General features: G+C 38.9%; 1 protein-coding gene across 3 annotated transcripts in view; it reads left to right on the top strand.

Moving 5' to 3' along the window:
• The window catches only part of PARN (poly(A)-specific ribonuclease), a 161,634-nt gene that overhangs the window by 110,387 nt on the left and 31,622 nt on the right, over window positions 1-19,625 (top strand). For all 3 annotated transcript variants that reach the window (XM_073362401.2, XM_073362403.2, XM_073362402.2), the window contains one exon: window positions 8,489-8,678. In XM_073362401.2, the coding sequence (XP_073218502.1) occupies window positions 8,489-8,678 (190 nt within the window). The remainder of the gene's footprint in view (window positions 1-8,488; window positions 8,679-19,625) is intronic.

Below are 19,625 nucleotides of genomic sequence, written 5' to 3'. Positions count from 1 at the left end.
TGCTGAACAACAGTTTGGGAATTTAAAAAAAGTCCGGGTTATCTAAGAGTTCTGTCAGAGTTCACTTGTTGGCTATAATGCCCTTCTGTTCCTTAATTGAAAGATTCTCAGTGTTTGCTCATCGCATGGTAAGATTTATCAAGGTTAGGAAACCTTTTTCCGCAGACTAAGAGAACACACCCGTGGGTGGAATCTAAGCTTAGTACTGAAGTGTTTTATGAAATCTTCCTTTGAACCGATGGCTACCTTTTCTCTTAGCCTACCTGGTATCAGTCCCTTGTCAAGCATGAGACTCTCTCGGTGGAAGAACCCTTGCAAGGTCTGTGCAGGTCTCTCCTTTATCCACCATCTTCAATCGTCACTTTAACAACAAGTGCATCTTTGTTGGGTTGGGGGCACATTTAGGAACACACACCATTTAGGGCAGATTTTCTACCTTGAAAACAGCCAAAGAGTCGGAGAAATGGGGAATTTAAAGGCCAGGTCCTCCCTTTTACAGTGTTTTTCAAGAACAAGGCTTTGTTACACCCACATCCTAAACTTTTACCTAATGAGTCATCTGAATTTCACATTACCAACTCATCCATCTCATTTCCCTTCTCCCCCCAAAACCACAAAACTAGGAAGGATACTGTCTTAGGCATCTTGGACATCAGTAAGGTGGTGATTTCTATCTGGACAGAAACAAGCTATTTAGAAAGTCTTTCAGACTGTTCATTTTGATTGCTGACAGATCCAAAGGGTCTGCAGTCTCCATCCAGAGATTCTTCAGGTAGATTTCTTGGTATATTATTTCGTGCTATGAATCTACCAATATACAACCTTATTCTAGGTTGTTAGCCAATCTACAAGCTCTCTTTGTACTTCTGTGGCGTTGCTTAAGCAGGTTCCCATTGTGGAGGTTTACAAGGCTGCAACTTGGACTTCAGTAATACCTTTTCCAAACATTTGGTGGTCCATTCTTTTAGATCAGATGCTGCCCTTGGGAATACAGTGGTGTTTTCAGTCGTGGACTCTGCTCCAAATCTCCCTCTAAATCAGGGTACTGCTCAGTAGTCTCCTGAAGTGGAGCACCTATAGGGAGAACATCCAAAGGAGGAGAGGTTACTCATCTTGTGCAGTAACGGATTTGTTCAAGGTGTGTGCGCTACTACCTGCCCTTCTTTCTCTCTGCTTCAGAATTTTTGCTGAGAGATTTTGTCGTGAAGAAGAAATGGAGTGAAGTTCACTTGTCCAGCCCTATATAGCCAGGTGCAGGGCCAGGAACCTTAAACTGCTGCTTTGTCAAAATCTAGATTTCCACCGCTGCCCCCCCCCCCCCCGCTGTCTCTGGCCAAAGAGTGGCCACTTAATTAGGTGATGGTCGGTTTGATCTCATTGATACCTGGTTGAGGCATTAGCTAGCCTTTTGTCTATGGGGAACTTGTTTGTTGTTGCCCTCCAGAACATGTTGTTGAAACATGGCTTGTTAATATTATACAGTGGAATCTTCTATCTTTACATACAATGTTGCCTCACTCATTTTACCACACAATCAGCAAAACATGAGTTTTGAAATGATACATTACAAAGTACGCTTTGTACAAAATTTAACGTGGTCTTATAAAAGGGGTGAGCATAGAGGTACAGATTTTAAGTCAGAAGCTTCCACACCCCAGTTCACACGCTTCTTAGGGGAGGCAGAGGAGTTGCTCCAGGACCTGAAGCACTCCCAATCGGTCTTATGCGACTCCTGCACTTCTTCAGAGCGGTCCCTGCCCCAGAATAGGAGCTGGCAGCACTCTCCAAACCCAAGGGTGAGAACGCCTTGGTACTGGGTCAGGCTTCATATCTGCTCATGCAGGTGCCGCTTAAGGCGAAGGTCCTGCACCACCTGAGGCCTTGATCTGCAGGTCAAACAGCACTACTTAAGATGGGCTTTGCCAAGGCAGAGCAAGCAATGGGTGTGGGGTCACTGTTGGGAATCGCCACGCCACATAAAGGGCAATGCTTGAACCCTGGTGGGGGCATCACCAGGAAACACTACCACTATACTATATACTATAACCTTTAACTAACACTACTAATTAACTATTAACTATGTAACAAAATAGAAATAAAAACTAGGCTGAGATAAATTGTGAGGTTATAAAAGAACAACTGCACAGAGCTCCAACTCTAGCCGATGGGGGATGAGAAGGAACTGAGAGGTGGTCGGGGCAATGCCAGCTCATATAATTAGGGGAAGGGCTACAGGCATAAGGCGTGAGCATCACCCCTCTACATGTACTGCTAGGAAAAGTTTCTGGCTCCAATGCATGCACACACCTACTTGGATATACACTCTGCATCTACTTGAAAAAGCATATTTACATTTTTTTAATGAAAGTCACCTTTTTTTAAAAAATAATGCAGCTGGCCATAATATTTAAAATCAATGAGGATTTGTTACGGCTTTAGTCTTTTGTGGACCAATTCTTATACAGTAGTAGAACTAATGCTAACAGAGTCTCACCACCTAATATTATGGATTTGTGATACTATGGTTAAGATTGCTTTCTCAGTTGCTGAATTGAGATCAATAGTAAACCATTCTAGATTGTAAACTCTTTGGGACCGGGAATGTGTCTCAGACTGTTTCTTGTGTACGTTTCTGGTGCTACAGAAACGTACACACTTCCATTAAAAAAAACAATTACAACTTTTAGAGGGACCACTGCATACAGTAATGATTTCTAGCACAGTTAGGCTTTTTCTTCTATACACAAGTCAGAGAATGTTGCTAGGAAAAATTGTATTTATACATATTTAACAGACTTATTACCAATCTCTTCACTACAAATCAAACCAAGCTTTTCTCCTTATGATGTTTTAGGATAATCATTCTTTAGAAAACAGTGTAAAAGTTGTATTGCCTCCTGCTTGGTGAGATGTTTAGTTGAAATTCTGTAGGATCTTTATTATCCATGGTATTCTTGTCTGCTTTGAGTGTGAGTTGCGAAATCCATGACCGTTTCACCAGGCAACTTCCTTAGTTATCCTTTCTCCTTTCTATTGGTGGGAGATAAGTGTTTCATGGATTTCCACTGTATCTTTTCTCTAATATTTCCACCTTGTTCTGCCATTCATTTTCAGCCATTTTTATTCCTCATGAATAATCTTAATGCCAAAAGCTTAAAACGACTTTTCAAGAAAGTTGGGACACATCAGATTCTTTACTAAAATACAAATAAATCTGCTGCCTTCTCTTTGTCCACTGATTTTGTAATTCAAAAGCATTCAAGTTTAGAAAGATATATTCATTATAAATCCACATGGCTTATTTACGTTTCTCTTATCCACCAGATGTTCAATTAATTTTTTAATTATTCCTTTATTTAACTAATGACAGAAGTTAATTTTTGTATGGAACAGTTATTGGGAGGAAAAGTCATTGCTGTTGGAGAGAAATGCACTACATTTCCTCTCCTCCAGTCTTGCAGAATCTTCTCCATACTTCATGACATTATGAAAATTGGTGAATGATGCAACAAGTTAGCTAACGCAAAAGCCTCCATTCAGTCCAGGTTGTGGAGGACGCTTACATTCGTGGTCTCTCTTGTTTTCTGACTTGTGGAATATGTTGTGTTTCTCCATTTAGGGTGGTTGCCATCTGTAATCACATCTGGTGTATTAAATACATTTAGTCCAAGTGGATATAGGTATGGCAAGAGAGCCAGTAAATATATAGTTCTTCGCCAATAGTTGAAGGTAGCATGGCTCTGGCCAGTATGACCATTCCTCCTTGTTGTTGCTAAGGATTTAATTCAGAATGAATTGAACAGGAAATGTTTTTCATAACCTTAGTTTAAAAGCTGTTTAAAAACTTTTTTAAAAGGCTGTGCTTGTATTATTACTGAGCAGTTGATGAACGAAGGCATTTTCTTTCCCCATACCTCTTACAGCACTGCTATTAACATTCACATAGGAAAGAAGTTTTTTTAAAATGCAGTCTATTTCAGCTGACTAGAGAAATGATTTCAGGAGAGATCTTAACCTGAAGGAAGGAAATCTTTGTAAGTGATGCTCTTATGTGATGCAAGACCTAATGTAATTATCTCACTTGTACTTTTTCATTTCACTAATGACTTTTTTGTCTATGTAGACCACAAATCAGAAGTTGAATATTTGTTTTCATCCTGAATATGTCCTTAAATGTGGGATCTCTTATTTTATGCTAGGTGGTGTGTCAAGGTTCCTTCCCCACTCTGAACTCTAGGGTACAGATGTGGGGACCTGCATGAAAAAACCCCTAAGATTATTTTTACCAGCTTAGGTTAAAACTTCACCAAGGTACAAACTATTTTACCTTTTGCCCTTGGACTTTATTGCTGCCACCACCAAGCGTCTAACAGATATTATAACAGGGAAAGAGCCCCCTTGGAAACTTCTTCCCCCCCCAAAATCCTCCCAAACCCTACACCCTGTTTCCTGGGGAAGGCTTGAAAAAAATCCTCACCAATTTGCATAGGAGAAAACAGACCCAAACCCTTGGATCTTAAGAACAATGAAAAAGCAATCAGGTTCTTAAAAGAAGAATTTTAATTGAAGAAAAAAAGTAAAAGAATCACCTCTGTAAAATCAGGACGGTAAATACCTTCCAGGGTAATCAGATTCAAAACCTAGAGAATCCCGCTAGGCAAAACCTTAAGATACAAAAAGACACAAAAACAGGAGTATACATTCCATTCTCTCCTGTCAACATAGAGCAGCTGCACAGGAGACCTTACAGCAACACAGCTGCAGTGGTACACCTGTGGCACTGTAGTGTAGACATTAGCCTTAATTATATGCTCGCAGCTAATTTTTTCCAAAGAACCCCTTTCTCATTCAGTGCACAGAATGTCTCTGCTTGAGATAAATCAGTGTTGTGTAGTGAAAGAAATTGGTGTCTGCAAGACTCTCCTGCCTCATGGGTTGCAGAAATTGAAAAGTGTGTAATGAATGAGATGGGGGGTTGTAGGAAGAGAAAGAATGGTCTCATCGCTAAGGCAGTTGAAAGCTGTCATGTAGAATTGGATTCTATCCCTTCCTCTGCCAGAGTTCCTCTGTGATGCTGGGCAAGTCACTTAAACCAAGCTTTTCACAGGTGGTCACTAATTTGGGTTCCTCATTTTCTTGGTGCCCAGCTCGAAACTGTGAATCCTGATTTTCACTAGGGCTGAGCACTCACACCTGCAGCTGAAGTCAGTGGGATATATAATGCAAAGTACTCTGAAACTATGAGGATCTGATTTTTCAAATCGGGCAAACACAATTTGTGGCTTCTTTTGACCTTCCTCTTTCTCTGCCTCAGATTTCCATCTGTAAAATGAAGATATCATCACCCTTCACTTTACAGGGATTTTGTGCAAATAGCTTATTTGTAAAGTACTTGGATATTATTGTGATGAGTGCAATAGAAAGCCCATGAGGAAATTAATATTTCTTTGTTCATAACAAGGGTTGAATAGTGTGCAGTAAATAAGTCTTACAGGTACACATTACTCAATGAGGATAAAACAAAATATTGAATAGTTGCTCATTAGTTGCATGGCGTCCATCCTGTGCAGTGAATGAGTCAGGGGTTGTGTGGAAAAAATAGTATGTTATCATGTAATTAAAGACAGCATCATAATACATACATACAAGGGGCCAAATTAAGGTTCCCCCGGTAACCTTTATTCTGCAATTTCCTACGTTTTGAATGCTTGATTTTTTCCAACTTTAATGTTCTTTTAATATAGCTCTTTGTGTGTAATATAAACTATGTGTAGTTTTTCTATCTACACATTTAATTTCTATATTTAGCTGTGGGACCACTTTATGTACTTCATATGCTCAGTATTATCAGTGGCTGTCTGGCATGATTTCAGTTTTGTACAAGGGCAGTGACTTGGTGAAAGAAAATCTTTGTGTTTGTGCACATTCCTTTTAGATCACTCAGGCTCAGTCAGTCTGTTTAATAATCTGCCTCGTAACTGGGGGTGATGCTTTGCTAGAAATATTCTTCATAACATAGTGTTATGTTTGCAATTACAGTTTAGTTTTTGGGTTTTTTAAAATAGTCATTTAGTGGATGTAGTTTGGTGTATAACTTAGCCGCTTGCTTTTGGTATCCTAAACCAGACTTGCTAACTCAGATGTAGAAAGGGAGAGGACAGCTTTTTCAACTAACAAAATAGTGCAAACCTTTTTTTAATGAGCTCACTGTGTTATAGGGAGATTCAACTTCTGGAAACACATTCCTTTGCTGGAGATGCAAAATGAGATAACACTGTGTAGCATGCTGGAGCTATTGTGGCATGAAGAGTACTATTCTAAAAGCTTTGTTCCTAATATAGCTGCAAATTGAGTTAAAGAACCACCCTTCTTTACCAGTCATTGCTGAAAACCATACAAGAAAGTTTCAGCTGTGTGTTGCTTCTTAAAACTTTGTATATACGAATCTCAACTGCTCAATGCATAAAGTGGTAGGTCATTAGGTCATTCAGTATATAAAATTTTTGAATGTGCTGCTATAAAACACAGGGCTTCAAAAAGAGCAGATTCCTCCACTTAGTTAAATAATTTCACATAGAGTTAATGTTTCTTATTTTAAAAATGCACACCAACATCAAATTTTTATTACATTGCTCCTTCCTGTGGATTTTTCCTCAGTTGTATTAAACTTATTTCTTGGGATGAAAAAATATGGGGAGAGTTCAATGTATTTCTTGCAGTTCTTCCATTTTTGGCCATGTTTAAATCATATTTAAAGGGTTAAAACTACTTCTCTGGGCAATAAATAACTTTAACTTCTAAGGACACAGATCCTGAAGCTTTGTTGTTAATAGAAAATTTTAATGTATGTGGATGTACTGTATATGTTTAATGCCTTACTGTTGCTACAAAAATCCTATAAAATTTTCCCATTAATCAGAAATTAAATAAGACGTGACTATTCCTGGAGTCTATAACATGCTTTAGTTCAGCTATCTGTGTTTGTAGTAAAATGTTTATGCTCCTTCAACAGCACTAATATGCCACCTGTGGCTCATGGGTCTTTAATTACATATAACTTTAAATATTTAATCTATTGGATACAAACGTCAGTTGTAAAAGAAAAATAAATTCCACCATCATTGATATTGCTTCCCAGCCTATATGGAACTGTGAGGTTAAGGCATGCCAGTTTCAATACATGGGATAGTAATGTAAAACGTTAAGCAAGGAGCAACTTGACCCTTACAAAAGACTGAAAAAGCAATGATAAACTTCAGTATTTTGTGTCTAACTTCACTAAATTAGAATTACACAGTGTGTGAATAATTTATAAACTGTTTTTGTAAAACTTTAGTGTTACTGATCACTCTACAGTACTTTCTTTCAAACAGTTAAACTGGAAACAGCAGAGGACACCAGTTGACAGCCAATTCATTTTGCTGATTCATCCATTATAGCGATGGCTTCAGGCCAGAACTGGGCTTGCAGATTAAAGGCTGACAACTGTAAAACTGCTGGGACTTGAAGGAATGTTGGTAAAATGTTGCTGTGCAAAGGCAGGCAATGAAAGTGGGGTGTTTTTTTCAATGATCCTAATTCTGCATATGTTGAGAGAAATCCCTGCACCATAAATTGGCAGTCATGTTTCAGTGAAATGGAGTCCTAACAGTAGAGGGCTACAATAATGGGAGTAACTGGGTGTTAATTAATAGACTGCTTGCCTCTCTAATGAATATTTAGCATAATAGAAAATGCAACTGAACTAAAGCTGTGTAGTGCAGCAATCAAAACTAAGTTTTGTAAATGTAGCCTTTTCCTGGCAATCTTGAAAAGTAAACCTGTTGGGTTAAGTAATGAGACTTAAAGGAAAAAAAAATCCAAGAAGGCTTTTCTGGCAATGAGCAATCTGGAAGGGATAATGACAGAAGATTTGATGGTTTCTCATTTTAAAAAAAAATCTTCAAACCAATTAACCGTTTTGTGAGGCCCATTTTTGTGAGCAGTGCTAACAGTACAAGTATTCTATGATGTGCAACAATGTGAATTAAAGAGGGTACAAAACAACTTGTTTCCTTCACCAAAGGAAGATGAATGTGAATGTAGTAAGTCCTACTATATTTGGTATGGGTAAATGTAGGCTATTGTATCCATGAGTGTCATGTTTAAACTTCCATCTCCTGGGGGTAAGGATGGAAATCTCCACTCCTGCAAACTAGTTTCCCTGTCCTAGATAGATGACTGCAAAATGTGGGCACCCTTACTTGGAAGTTCTCCTTTACAGTTACATAATAGATCTGTTTCTTGTGCCTCCTGCATTCCTGAAGTGTTTATCATAAAATTAGCAGGATCTTATTGCATTTCCTTAAGGCTAACGGTTGAACTTCGGATTGTGTATATTCACAGATCAAGCTGTTCACTCCACCTTAAAATAAGTTATTTCAGGGGAGGGGAGACTGTATTTAAAGGCTGTTCTGTACATAATATCCAATGCTCTTCTTCCCCATAGCTGTAAACACCAGCAGGTATGCTGAAAGTTATAGGATCCAGACCTATGCAGAATATGTTGAGAAAAAACATGAAGAGAAACAGGCAAAAAGAAAGTGGACAGAAGATAGTTGGAAGGAGATGGAGAGAAAGCGGTTAAAAACGCAATACACACCATACATTCCCCAGAGTCGGTACTACTGTGGTAACAGGTGAGAACTTTTCATAAGTAAAAATAATAATAATAAAACACATGGAAAGAAAACAACTTATCCTTAATTTCAGCAGCTCTGGATGGCTTCTCTTAGGATTTGGAAACTGAGGGCTAGTCTACACTGGCAAAGTTAAAGCGCTGCTGTGGCAGCTCTTTAACATGGTTTGTGTAGTCGCGGCAGAACGCTGGGAGAGAGCTCTCCCAGCACTCTAAAATTACCCACCTCTACGAGGGGCGTAGCTACCAGAGCTGGGAGCGCAGCTTCCAATACTAGTGCACTGTGTACACTGGCGCTTTACAGTGCTGAAACTTGCTGCATCCGGGGGGGGGGGGGGGGGGGTTCACGCCCCTGAGCGAGAAAGTTGCAGCGCTGTAAAGTGCCAGTGTAGACAAGCCCTAAGCTGCTTTCTCTCCTACTACTACTATCCGTGTCTTGTGGCTGACTTTCCAAGGTGCTAGCACAGGGTAATACATACTCTCTCGCTCCCTGGGAAACAGCCAACTGAACAATCATAATGAAAATTCCTTCTGTGTATCTAAAAGTGGGGAGGAAAAATGGAAAGAATTATTTTTTAGGTTAGATTTTGTTTGAGTCTCCAGTGAAAATTAAAGGGTTGCCATGAATCTTTGCCCTCGATGATCTATTGGACTGAGTCAGCAGAACTGTGTTGTAATCCTGATGCAGTAAATTGCTGTATGACTTGCATCTGTTTCTTGTTTGCTTTGTCTTGCCTGTTTAGAGTGAGCTTTTCAGACAAGGGGATCTCACTGTACACTGGTGCAAGTCTGAGGTCTGAGGGCTCTAGGTGTTACTGTAATTCATAGCATCTCTGTATTTGTCCTTGAAAGTCTCTGCTGCACTGTTTCAGATTCCTTCTTAAATTTATAAAAATCTCAAGGGAGCTGCAGGCCTGACATTTTTACGGGTTGGGAGGAGGTACAAATAGGGAGCAAAACTGACCCTGAACTGCTGGGCTTTGTCTGCTTCCTTCTTTTGTATGAATAATGTGGCGATCTATACTTTCCACGCCCTGTCCTCCTGTGAATGTGTTGGATTTTGCAATATGGAAAACTGGCTTCTCTCTCACAGTAAGAACATCCTTAAAAATAGGTTTTATACTTACACTGTAGATGAGTGTTTATATTTAATATGAACAAAACAGGTGTTTTGGCTGCTTGTCACATTTTGACGGCATGTCAAACTTGGAGTTTAAAAGTTTGTGAGAAATGTTTAGGAGAGCAGGAAGAGCACAAGTGATTCTTCGGGGAGGTGGAGTGATGAGTTAATCTAGGTTTTCCAAAATATTGTGTTTCATAGTTGGGTATTCCGTATGAGGGAGCATGAATAATGAGAGAGGCATGTTACGCAATCTACTGTGGGACTTGTAAAGGTTCTGAAGCCTCAGTTACTTATCTTTCTGTGAAATGAATTGATCTAGGAATAGAATTTATACAGTAAAATACACTGCATTGCTGTAATCCATCTTTATGCAGTTTGTACTTCCTATAGGTTTAGGTAGCATTGGTAATCTGATCATGGAAGAGTTCTGAGGTATTTTGATACTGACTGCTCTGTTCACCATGGTTTAGGATTGCATTATTACAGCTGAGCCGTCCCCCCCCCCCCCACACACACACACACACCACGGTGCCATGATGAGTGGTTTACAGCATTTTTTGTGTTTTGGTCTTTAAAGGGCAGAATGTATAATATATTCTCTTGTTAGCAGAATCCATGTCCCAAATTGAAGTCCAGTGGCCTGAATAGTTGACAGTGGGTTAGCTAGCAAGGAGGACTACAGATGGGACTTTATGTTGCTTTGCACTATAAAATAATGTATGCATGTACCTATAAAATAGTCACTTCACAATGTACACTAAACACAACACATGGGAGTCACTGGTGACTAATCTTTCTCCACATTTTATGATCTTCACACAGCCTTGATGCCATATCATACCATCCAGTCAGCCACATTGTTGATCCACACTCCCTGTGGGTGTCTTCTGACACCAGTCCCTGCAAAACTAGCTTTGGCAACCTTCCTCCACTCATCTGATCCACCCTACCCACATGTCCTGCATATTCAAGTTTTCTTTATCTGGTCGTCTTAATACCAGGAATCACGCCAGTTAGGCTGTAAATTTGAGTAATTTGCCTTCTCTTTAATCATATGTGAGATATAACTAGTGTGCAGAAATTGCCTGTAGCGTTTCAGTTTGAAGGCTGAAAGTCTCTTAATGTCTTGTTTCCTTACTATCCTGTCTCGTGTTTATAGCAAGATACTGAAGATAAGAGACTGCAGCATGCAATTTCATTTTACATTTCATCCTCACTCATGACACCTTTACATTTAACAACAAATACTTTGTTCAAATGTAGGAACAGCTATAGGTACTAGGATGCCTCTCCAATACCTCCTCCAATGTACCTCTTTTGGGTCTAAACCCAGCTTGTTCTTCAACCACAAAGCTCTTTATCTTAGATGCAGTTCTCTTCAGGATGATGTGTGGTAGTATTTTGTTAGGGTGTGTCAATAATGAGATTCTGCTGTGATTTCCATAAACAGCGGGGGGCCCCCTTTTATGTATAGGAACCATCAGGGACTGTGTCAAAGTTCTCTTCCAGATTCTCAAATCACATTGACCAGCTTATGATATGCCTGTCAAATGCCTCTTCACCACTTTTAATTACAAGTAGTTCTGCTTGTACATTATCCACTTCAAGGGCTTCATTACTTTTCAGTGTCTGCATTGCTTCATCAAGTTCTTCGATCATAGGAGGAGGTTCAATAGGATAAGTCAATCTTCTGACATAGATCTCTGCCTCACTTCCAACTTAAAATTCTTTTTGCTCCTCGTGGCATTTGCAACAATAGAGTGATGTACTGTTGTCAAGCCAATCTTCTTTTGCCTCTTCAGTCTTTCTCACATCACACAGAAATGCTTGCTCTTTTGCAGTTTGATCTATCTTGTTTTGTGCTCTTAGCTTCCTTCATTGATCACACAACTTGATAATCTTCTCTGTGATCCAAGGCTGCAGCTTTAGGATCTGTTTCCCGAGGAGTTCATCTGTGGTGTATGTAATAGAGCACTACATCTGCTGTACATCTGATCTATGTTACCCTTGTAGAGGATCAGCAGCTTGCAGCTTTTGTTCGTTCTTCTTGAATTCCACTTTCACAGACTTTCAGTTTATCAACATTACAGTGGACTCTGAAGGCACTTGCTGGTTGTTTCTTGCTTCACAATTTGATCTTTATGGTGGCTATTATTAACTTATGATCAGATCTTATGTTAGCCTTCCTGAGGGATTGACTTCCCATCACAATAGAACATCACCTCATTGGGATCATGATGAGGTCTACAGTAATTCCTCACTTAAAGTCGTCCCGGTTAACATTGTTTCATTGTTACGCTGCTGATGAATTAGAGAACATGCTCATTTACAGTTGCACAATGCTCCCTTATATAACGTTGTTTGGCAATCGCCTGCTTTGTCCACTGCTTCCAGAAAGAGCAGCCCATTAGAGCTAGCTGGTGGGGGCTTGGAACCAGGGTGGACCAGCAGCCCCCCTATCAGCTCCCCGCTCCCCTAAGTTCCCTGTGTGGCAGCTGCCCAGCAGGCTATCAGTTGCTGGCAATTCAGCTGTCCCTCCCCCCAGTGCCATGTGCTGCTCCTGCCCTTTGCCTTGGAGCTGCTCCCGGGAGCCTCCTGCTTGCTGTGCGGGGGGAGGGAAGAGGGAGGCTAATGTCAGAGTGTCCTCTCCCCCCTGCTCCTGCCACCCGCTTACCCCATCTCCATAGAGCTGCGGGAGACACACACATGACAGGGCTCAGGATGGAGGGAGCTTGCTGGCAGCAGCTGCTGTCTCAGCTTGCTGATCTACTTAAAAAGGCAACGTACTTAGTGGGTCAGCATACTTAAAGGGGCAATGCACAGCGCGCGCTCTCTCACTCACACAGGGTGTGTGTCTCTGTGTCTCTCTCTGCCATGCTGTCTCCCTTCCCTCCATTTGTGCTGCCTTGTAGAGTGTGAGGCTACATTAACAACAATGTGTTAACCCTTGAGGGCTCAGCCGAGTGCTAGTTCATCATTTAGCAGTAAGGCATTCCCTGGGAAATATCCCACCCTCTTCCACCTTCTGACTTCACCACCTCAGCCAAGCTTCACAATCATCATTGCTATGTGCAGTATTAAATTGTTTGTTTAAAACTTATATTGTGTATATATAATAATCTTTTGTCTGGGGAAAAACATTTCCCAGGGCCCTAACCCCTCATCCCCCCATTTACATTAATTCTATGGGGAAATTGGATTCGCTTAACGTTGTTTCACTTAGTCACACTTTTCAGGAATATAACTACAATGTTAAGTGAGGAGTTATTGTATTTGGTATTGAATCTGGAAATCTGGCAGTGTCCAAGTCCATCACCATGACAGTTTATGCTTGAAAAGGGTATTTAGTAATAGTAAGTAATTTCCAGTTGCTTATTGCATGAATCACAGTCTTCTGCTGTTTGTCTTGCCATACCCAAAATTCCCAACACAGCTGCTCCATTCTGGGTAACTCTTGGGACCACTGCATGCATTGCACTCACCTTGTACAATTAGGATGTCTCTGAGTTGAACAGATGCTAGCTCCTTCCCAGTGTCACTCTAGAATTTCTCAACTTTTTCATCAGTCACAGTCACTAGTTGAGGCACAGTCACTAGTCGGGATGCGCTGCCAATCTAAAGGTCAGCCTGTTGCTGATCCTTTGTGAACTGGTCAAGGTGAAATTGTTTGGAGGTGGAACGGTAAAATAGGCTGTAATTCAATTTAAATAACGATTTTTAGTGGGCTGGTGAAGTTCTCACATTACTCCTTAAGGTGCAGAGGTAAAAGTTTCTGTTGTGTGAGAGCTTGGCACATTGGAGCTATGGTTGGTACTGTCAGGTCTGACAGTGGAATGGTGTTAAACATAATTAGTTTAATCATCTTGTTATACTGGTGTTTCTGTGAGAACCTATAAATGTACATATTGGAGACTTGAACAGATCTTGAGATTTCTAAGTGGACTGAAGGATTAAATGAAGCAGTCTTCTGGACCACAGCTATTGATTTAAACCTTAACCATCGAGTACCAGGGCAAGAATAAATAAGCCTATATTCAATTTAATTTTTAGTTTAAGGCAAATTGTCCAGCTTTCAGAAAAAGCTAAATTAAACCTTCTTAATCCAGTTCACTTTCTCTGCCTACCTGCACTTGGAATTTGGGGGTAATGTACCATTGTAAGGAAATGACATAGATTAATTTTTTGGTTAATATATTTTAAGCAGTAGACATGAGAAATGTCTACTCAAAACTTGATAATGGGAAAGTTACAATAGGAGGAGGAGTATATATTAAAAATCAAACTGTACATCTGGTTGGTCATATCAAAAAGCCACTAATTCAGGTTTGTTAGAGAACTTGAGAGGTTAATTCCATTGAATTTAAACTGTTTTTTGTATGTGGTTTATCTTTCCTCAACTTTGAATCCTGCTGTAGGTGTTAGAAATATTATTTAGGTGCTGTTTCATGTTGCTATAATCAGTTATTAGCATTTCCATTATAAATGCCAATTTTCATGCGTTTAGGACTGAGCCTGAAAAATTCAGTCCAGATTTAAACTTGGTAAGCAAGATGTCAGCCCAGGATTCACGTTTACAACAATATTTTTTAAAAGTAGTTTTATGTTAGAATTTAAGTTTAACAGGTAGATAATGCAAATATATTAACTTTTCCCTTGCAAGCCTGTTGTTTACAAGTGTTCACACTAAAATTAGTGGCTTGAGCAATACTTGAAAATTAGCTACAATACATCACCAAAAGCAGCAACTTATTTCTGTAATATCCTAATGTTCCTTACTATGGACTTGGATTTTGCCAAGACCTTTCATATGAATTATCGATCCAATTGTATAAAATATTAATTTAATATAGTTTGACATTCTTCAGTGTGGGACAGTTGCCTTATAATTGGTTTTTTTGGCTTATGACTTCAAGGATTGAAACTCTTAATGTGATATAAGAAAAAATTGCAAAATAAGTCACCCTCTGTCCCACAAGCTCATCTCTTTTTACTTGAGTGTTGTAGAAATTGACATGTGAAGTCTTGTGCTCAGTGTTGCATTCTAAAGCCAATCTGTAAATCTGAAGTCATGCATTAATGCTCACTAATACTAATGGTACTTACACAGTGAAAGCTGTCTCTTTTGAAAATACACCCTTCTACATAATGCTGTATCACTGCAAGGAGTCAAGTTAAAAGGATGTTGTGGATTTAAAAACCGATACGTTGCTCTGGAAAAATTGCTTTCTGTTAATACAAAGATAAGTGAAAGATTGGAGGAAAAACTCTTCTTTCAGTTTTACTTGGTGCATTTGACAGCATTAACTGTTTATCACTAAATCACCTTCTCCTGTTTCAGTGCCATTTGTTTAGATTCTAAGCTCCAGGAGGAGGGATTATGTCCTATTGTGCTTTGCACAGCACAAAGCACACTGTCTGTGCTTAGTTGATGTTCATGTTAAATGCATCATTTCAGGTCTTTTCTTTTGCAAAATAGTGTTAAATCATAGCATTCAAATTGAGAAGTAGACTATCTTTTTGTATAAAATTTTAATCTTGCTCTATTTGCAGCTTTAATTTTTTTTAGGGTTTATTTCCCAGGTCATTTGCCTAAAATGAATAAAAAATGGGATTAATGGCAACATTTATTTCTGTCAGTTTAAAAAACCAAAAAGGTGCCATACCAAAAGCAGGAAGGATGTATTTTTGACTATATGGCTTCTTTCCTACAACAGTTTTAAACTAAAATGTTCAAACTAAAATGCCAGTAAAGCACGTATCTTAGTTCTGGTACACATAAACAGTAGCCAAGAAGTTAGGGATATGTATTTAGTCATGCTCCAAACATGAAATACTCAGTTGTAATGCAAGGAAAGTAAAGTAGTATGTACCGTGCAAAACTGAAAAGTTGGATCTCTTGTTGTCCATCTGCCCTGTCCCTTGGAAAGTAATTGCGGCAGCCAACAGTGAGTAGACTTTTGCTCTTCAGTAGCTGAAATGATGTTGCAAAGGTGACGTTTTTGTTCCTTTAATTCTCTGGCATTATAGAACTCTACTAATCCACCACATCCTGTTGATTAGTTTGAATAATTCTGTTTAATTTTTTTACTAGTCCATACTGTTGGAATTTAACAGATATATACAGTGGCCCTAAATGTACTTAGTTTTGTGAATTGAGATCAGTGTAATTGACTAGAAGTTAACGTTAAACTCTTCACTTTGTATTGCTGCCACTTCCACCACTGGCACTCATCTGTTCAGCTTCTTTCAGAGCTGACAACACTGCTAGAGTGTGGATCAATGCAAAATGAAAGCTGGGAGAGGAGGGGGTTGCATTCACTCAAGAGACTGAGAATCTCACCCACTAAACACTCTTTCATCAGCACTGATCTGGAAGGAATAGTGTGTTCCCAAAACTGCTTCTTGCCAACTGGCAATGTGTGATAGGTTTTTCTTTTCTTTAAGTTGGCTAGTGATTTTATAAGAAAAACATGAGAACCAAAAATGATTTACAATATATAAAGGAAAAGACATTTTTAAAAAAATCCTTTTTAGATTGCTTCTGGCTATAAATCCCATTATCACCTAGATGACAGGTGTATATGTACATTTTGAAACGAACTGACATTTTTGTGTTTTTTTGCAAATAGTTTATGCACATTCTTATTCTAGGAGGCTGATGCTGTTTAGAACCTTTGTCATTAAAATTCTTAGCCTGAGAATTCAGCTCTGCCTCAAAATTCACTCTGAGCTGAAACTCTGCATGCAAGTTAGCAGTTCAAGTTTTGTATATTTATATTGTGTGAGATTATGCACTGCATTTGTGCATAATAAGAACTGGCTAGGTTCAGGTGTCTTAGGATAAATATAATTGCCAAACATAATGGAACCTAGGGTCCTACATCAGGCACAAATATGTGAGAACATTGTGCATGGGCAGTGTTCTCAGCTGTATGTTAAACATAGAAGAAAAGGTCCCTGCCTTGAGGATCTTACAGATGTGCAACAATTGAAGATCTTAAACTAGTATACCCAAATTAAAGATAACAATCATTGAGAACTATTATTGTGTTTGGTACTTGAACTTTTGGATTTAATTGTGTTCTCCCTCTAATTAAGGAAATTGACTCCAATACAGAATAGTGGATCCATTCCAAATATCCTGTAAATGCAGAAAGTTAAAATTTGTTTTAGGTCACTTAGATTCTTATTCCTATATATATATAAAAATAAGAATCTGTGTGTGTGTGTGTGTGTGTATATCTATCTATCTATCTATACACACACACACCCTGTAAACTGCCTAAAGATGCTCCTCATTATGATCAGCTAAATAATGTTGACACATCATGTCAGGTGATAATATGGTGCCTGATTCTAATAGCAATGTAAAGCAAGAGTAAATAAGGTATTAGTGGTATAAAATCAGAATTGGATGCAAAGAATGTAAAATGAAGGTGCATGGCTAAGACAGCAAACAAAATGGTGGTTTAATGTTTTTTTAATGTATTATCTCTGTAATAAAGGGTGAATAAATGAAAACAACTTAAGATAAAAAGAGCCAAGGCAACTTGAATACAAAGATATGTGCCCTAAATATGAATGAGTACCGATGGAACCAGTTTGAGAGCTGGCAGATCCCAGTTCCAGCCTCTGGGGGAGAAAATCCAGCAACGATATCAGCCTGCAAAACATATTAATGACTGCAAGCTTAGAGATATTAAACTTGGATTCTCATTATCCCATAAAGAGACAGTGGGTGGGTGAGTGCAATGAGATTTTTTTTTTACTTAAAAGAAAAAAATAATTCTACTATTTGTCTGGAGGAGCGGGGGAAGTGTGGCAGTGGCCACTTTGGAAAGATTAGACAAAAAGTAAATATGGCAACATCCATATTGAGAGAGGCACAACAAGCAAGGAAAGACCAGAAGATCTAGATGTCTGGGAAAGTAAAAAAAAAAAACTTCTGGTACAAAGGTTTGTCTCCCCTCCATCCACCAAAAGTTGACAGTCACAAAAGAGAGTAACTCCCCCTCCAAAAAACTAACTATGAAGCCAGGTGGAGAAGTATCAGTCACTAAGGGTGACCTGAAGGACCTCCTGTTAGAAATCAAAAAGATGAATAAGGAGATGAGGGAAGAGTTTACGTTAAAGATATAAAAAATGAAATTAATTAGATTAATGGGAAAATATCAGATATGGAAACAGGATTAAACAAGCAATCAGACAGAATTACTAACCTAGAGGAAAGAATCCAAATAACTGTAAAAATAGAAAAAAATAGAATTGAAGCTTGAGGACATGGAAAATATGTTATTCCTGGGTTCTCTAAGGATTAAAGATATTCCAGAGGAGACTGAAGGGAGAAATCTGCCAGATGCATTGGCAATAAAGATCACATTTATATTGAGAGGACTTAGAGCCCTTTTCCCTATTCCCCCTCCCCCCCAGCAGACTCCCAGACAAAGAGAGATGATTTTCCATTTACTCTTCTATCAAGACAAAGATAAAATACTGAGGGCAATGAGAGAGAGAGAGAGAGAGAGTTGAACCAGTGATTATTCCCAAACAGTCCATACAGATTTTCCCAGATCTGGTAACCTCAACCCTTTGAAAGTGAAGAGAACTATACCAGATGACTATACTTCTTAGAAAGAACAATATAAGATACAAGTGAGGGATCCCATTTAGGCTGTCATTTAAATAGAAGGACAGATGTGTTTGTCTCAGATCCAAAAGAAGGGAAATAGGTGTTCGTGGGACATGGGAGTAGGTGAATGGAAAATTCAGAACAATCTGAATCAGTCCTACAGGTCACTAAGAAATCAGTGAGATCAGTGACAACCAGAACTGGTCAAGAAGATACATCATCAAGACAACAGGATAGACATGAGAGAAGAAGAGTCTGGATGGAGAAGAACAAGATTAGTAAATGGTAGGGCTGTCAAACAATTAAAAAATTAACCGCATTTAATTGCGTGATTAAAAAATTAATCATGTGATTAACCACGCTGTTAAAGAATAATAGTATATCATTTAAAAATAATTTTGCATGTTTTTCTACATTTTCAAATACATTGATTTCGCTTACAACCCAGAATACAAAGTGTACAGTGCTCACTTTATATTTATTTTTTATTACAAATATTTGTACTGTGAAAAATACTATTTCTTTTGTTTTTAATTTCCCCATTACAAGTACTGTAGGGCAATCTCTTTATCATGAAAGATGAATTTACAAATGTAGAATTATGTAAAAAAAAAAAAAACCTGCATTCAAAAATAAAACCATGTAAAAATTTAGAGCCTTCAAGTCCACTCAGTCCTACTTCTTGTTTAGCCAGTTGCTCAGACAAACACTGCTTTGGATCATTATTGAGCAGAACCCGTCATCAGCATTGAAGCATGCCCTCTGGAATGGTGGCCGAAGCATGAAAGGGCATATGAATGTTTAACATATGTGGTACATAAATACCTTGCAACGCCAGCTACAAAAGTGCCATGTGAATGCCTGTTCTCACTTTCAGGTGACATTGTAAATAAAAAGCGGGCAGCATTATATCCTATAAATGTAAACAAACTTGTTTGTCTGAATGATTGGCTGAACAAGAAGTAGGACTGAGGGAATACATAGAGAGGGAGGGAAGGAGGGTGTAAAACAATCAGAGAATCACAGAAGTGTAGGCCTGGAGGGGACCTTACTAGGTCATCTAGTCCAGTCCCTTGCACTCAAGGCAGGACGAAGTAATAACTAACCATTCCTGACAGGTGTTTAAGAGCAAGTTAGACAAAAACTTACAATGATGGGGATTTCACAACTTCCCTAGGCAGTTTGTTTCAGTGCTT

Source organism: Lepidochelys kempii, chromosome 10 (assembly GCF_965140285.1).
Source record: "Lepidochelys kempii isolate rLepKem1 chromosome 10, rLepKem1.hap1, whole genome shotgun sequence".
NCBI lineage: Eukaryota > Metazoa > Chordata > Testudines > Cheloniidae > Lepidochelys > Lepidochelys kempii.
This window is presented reverse-complemented; position numbering and strand designations above follow the sequence as displayed.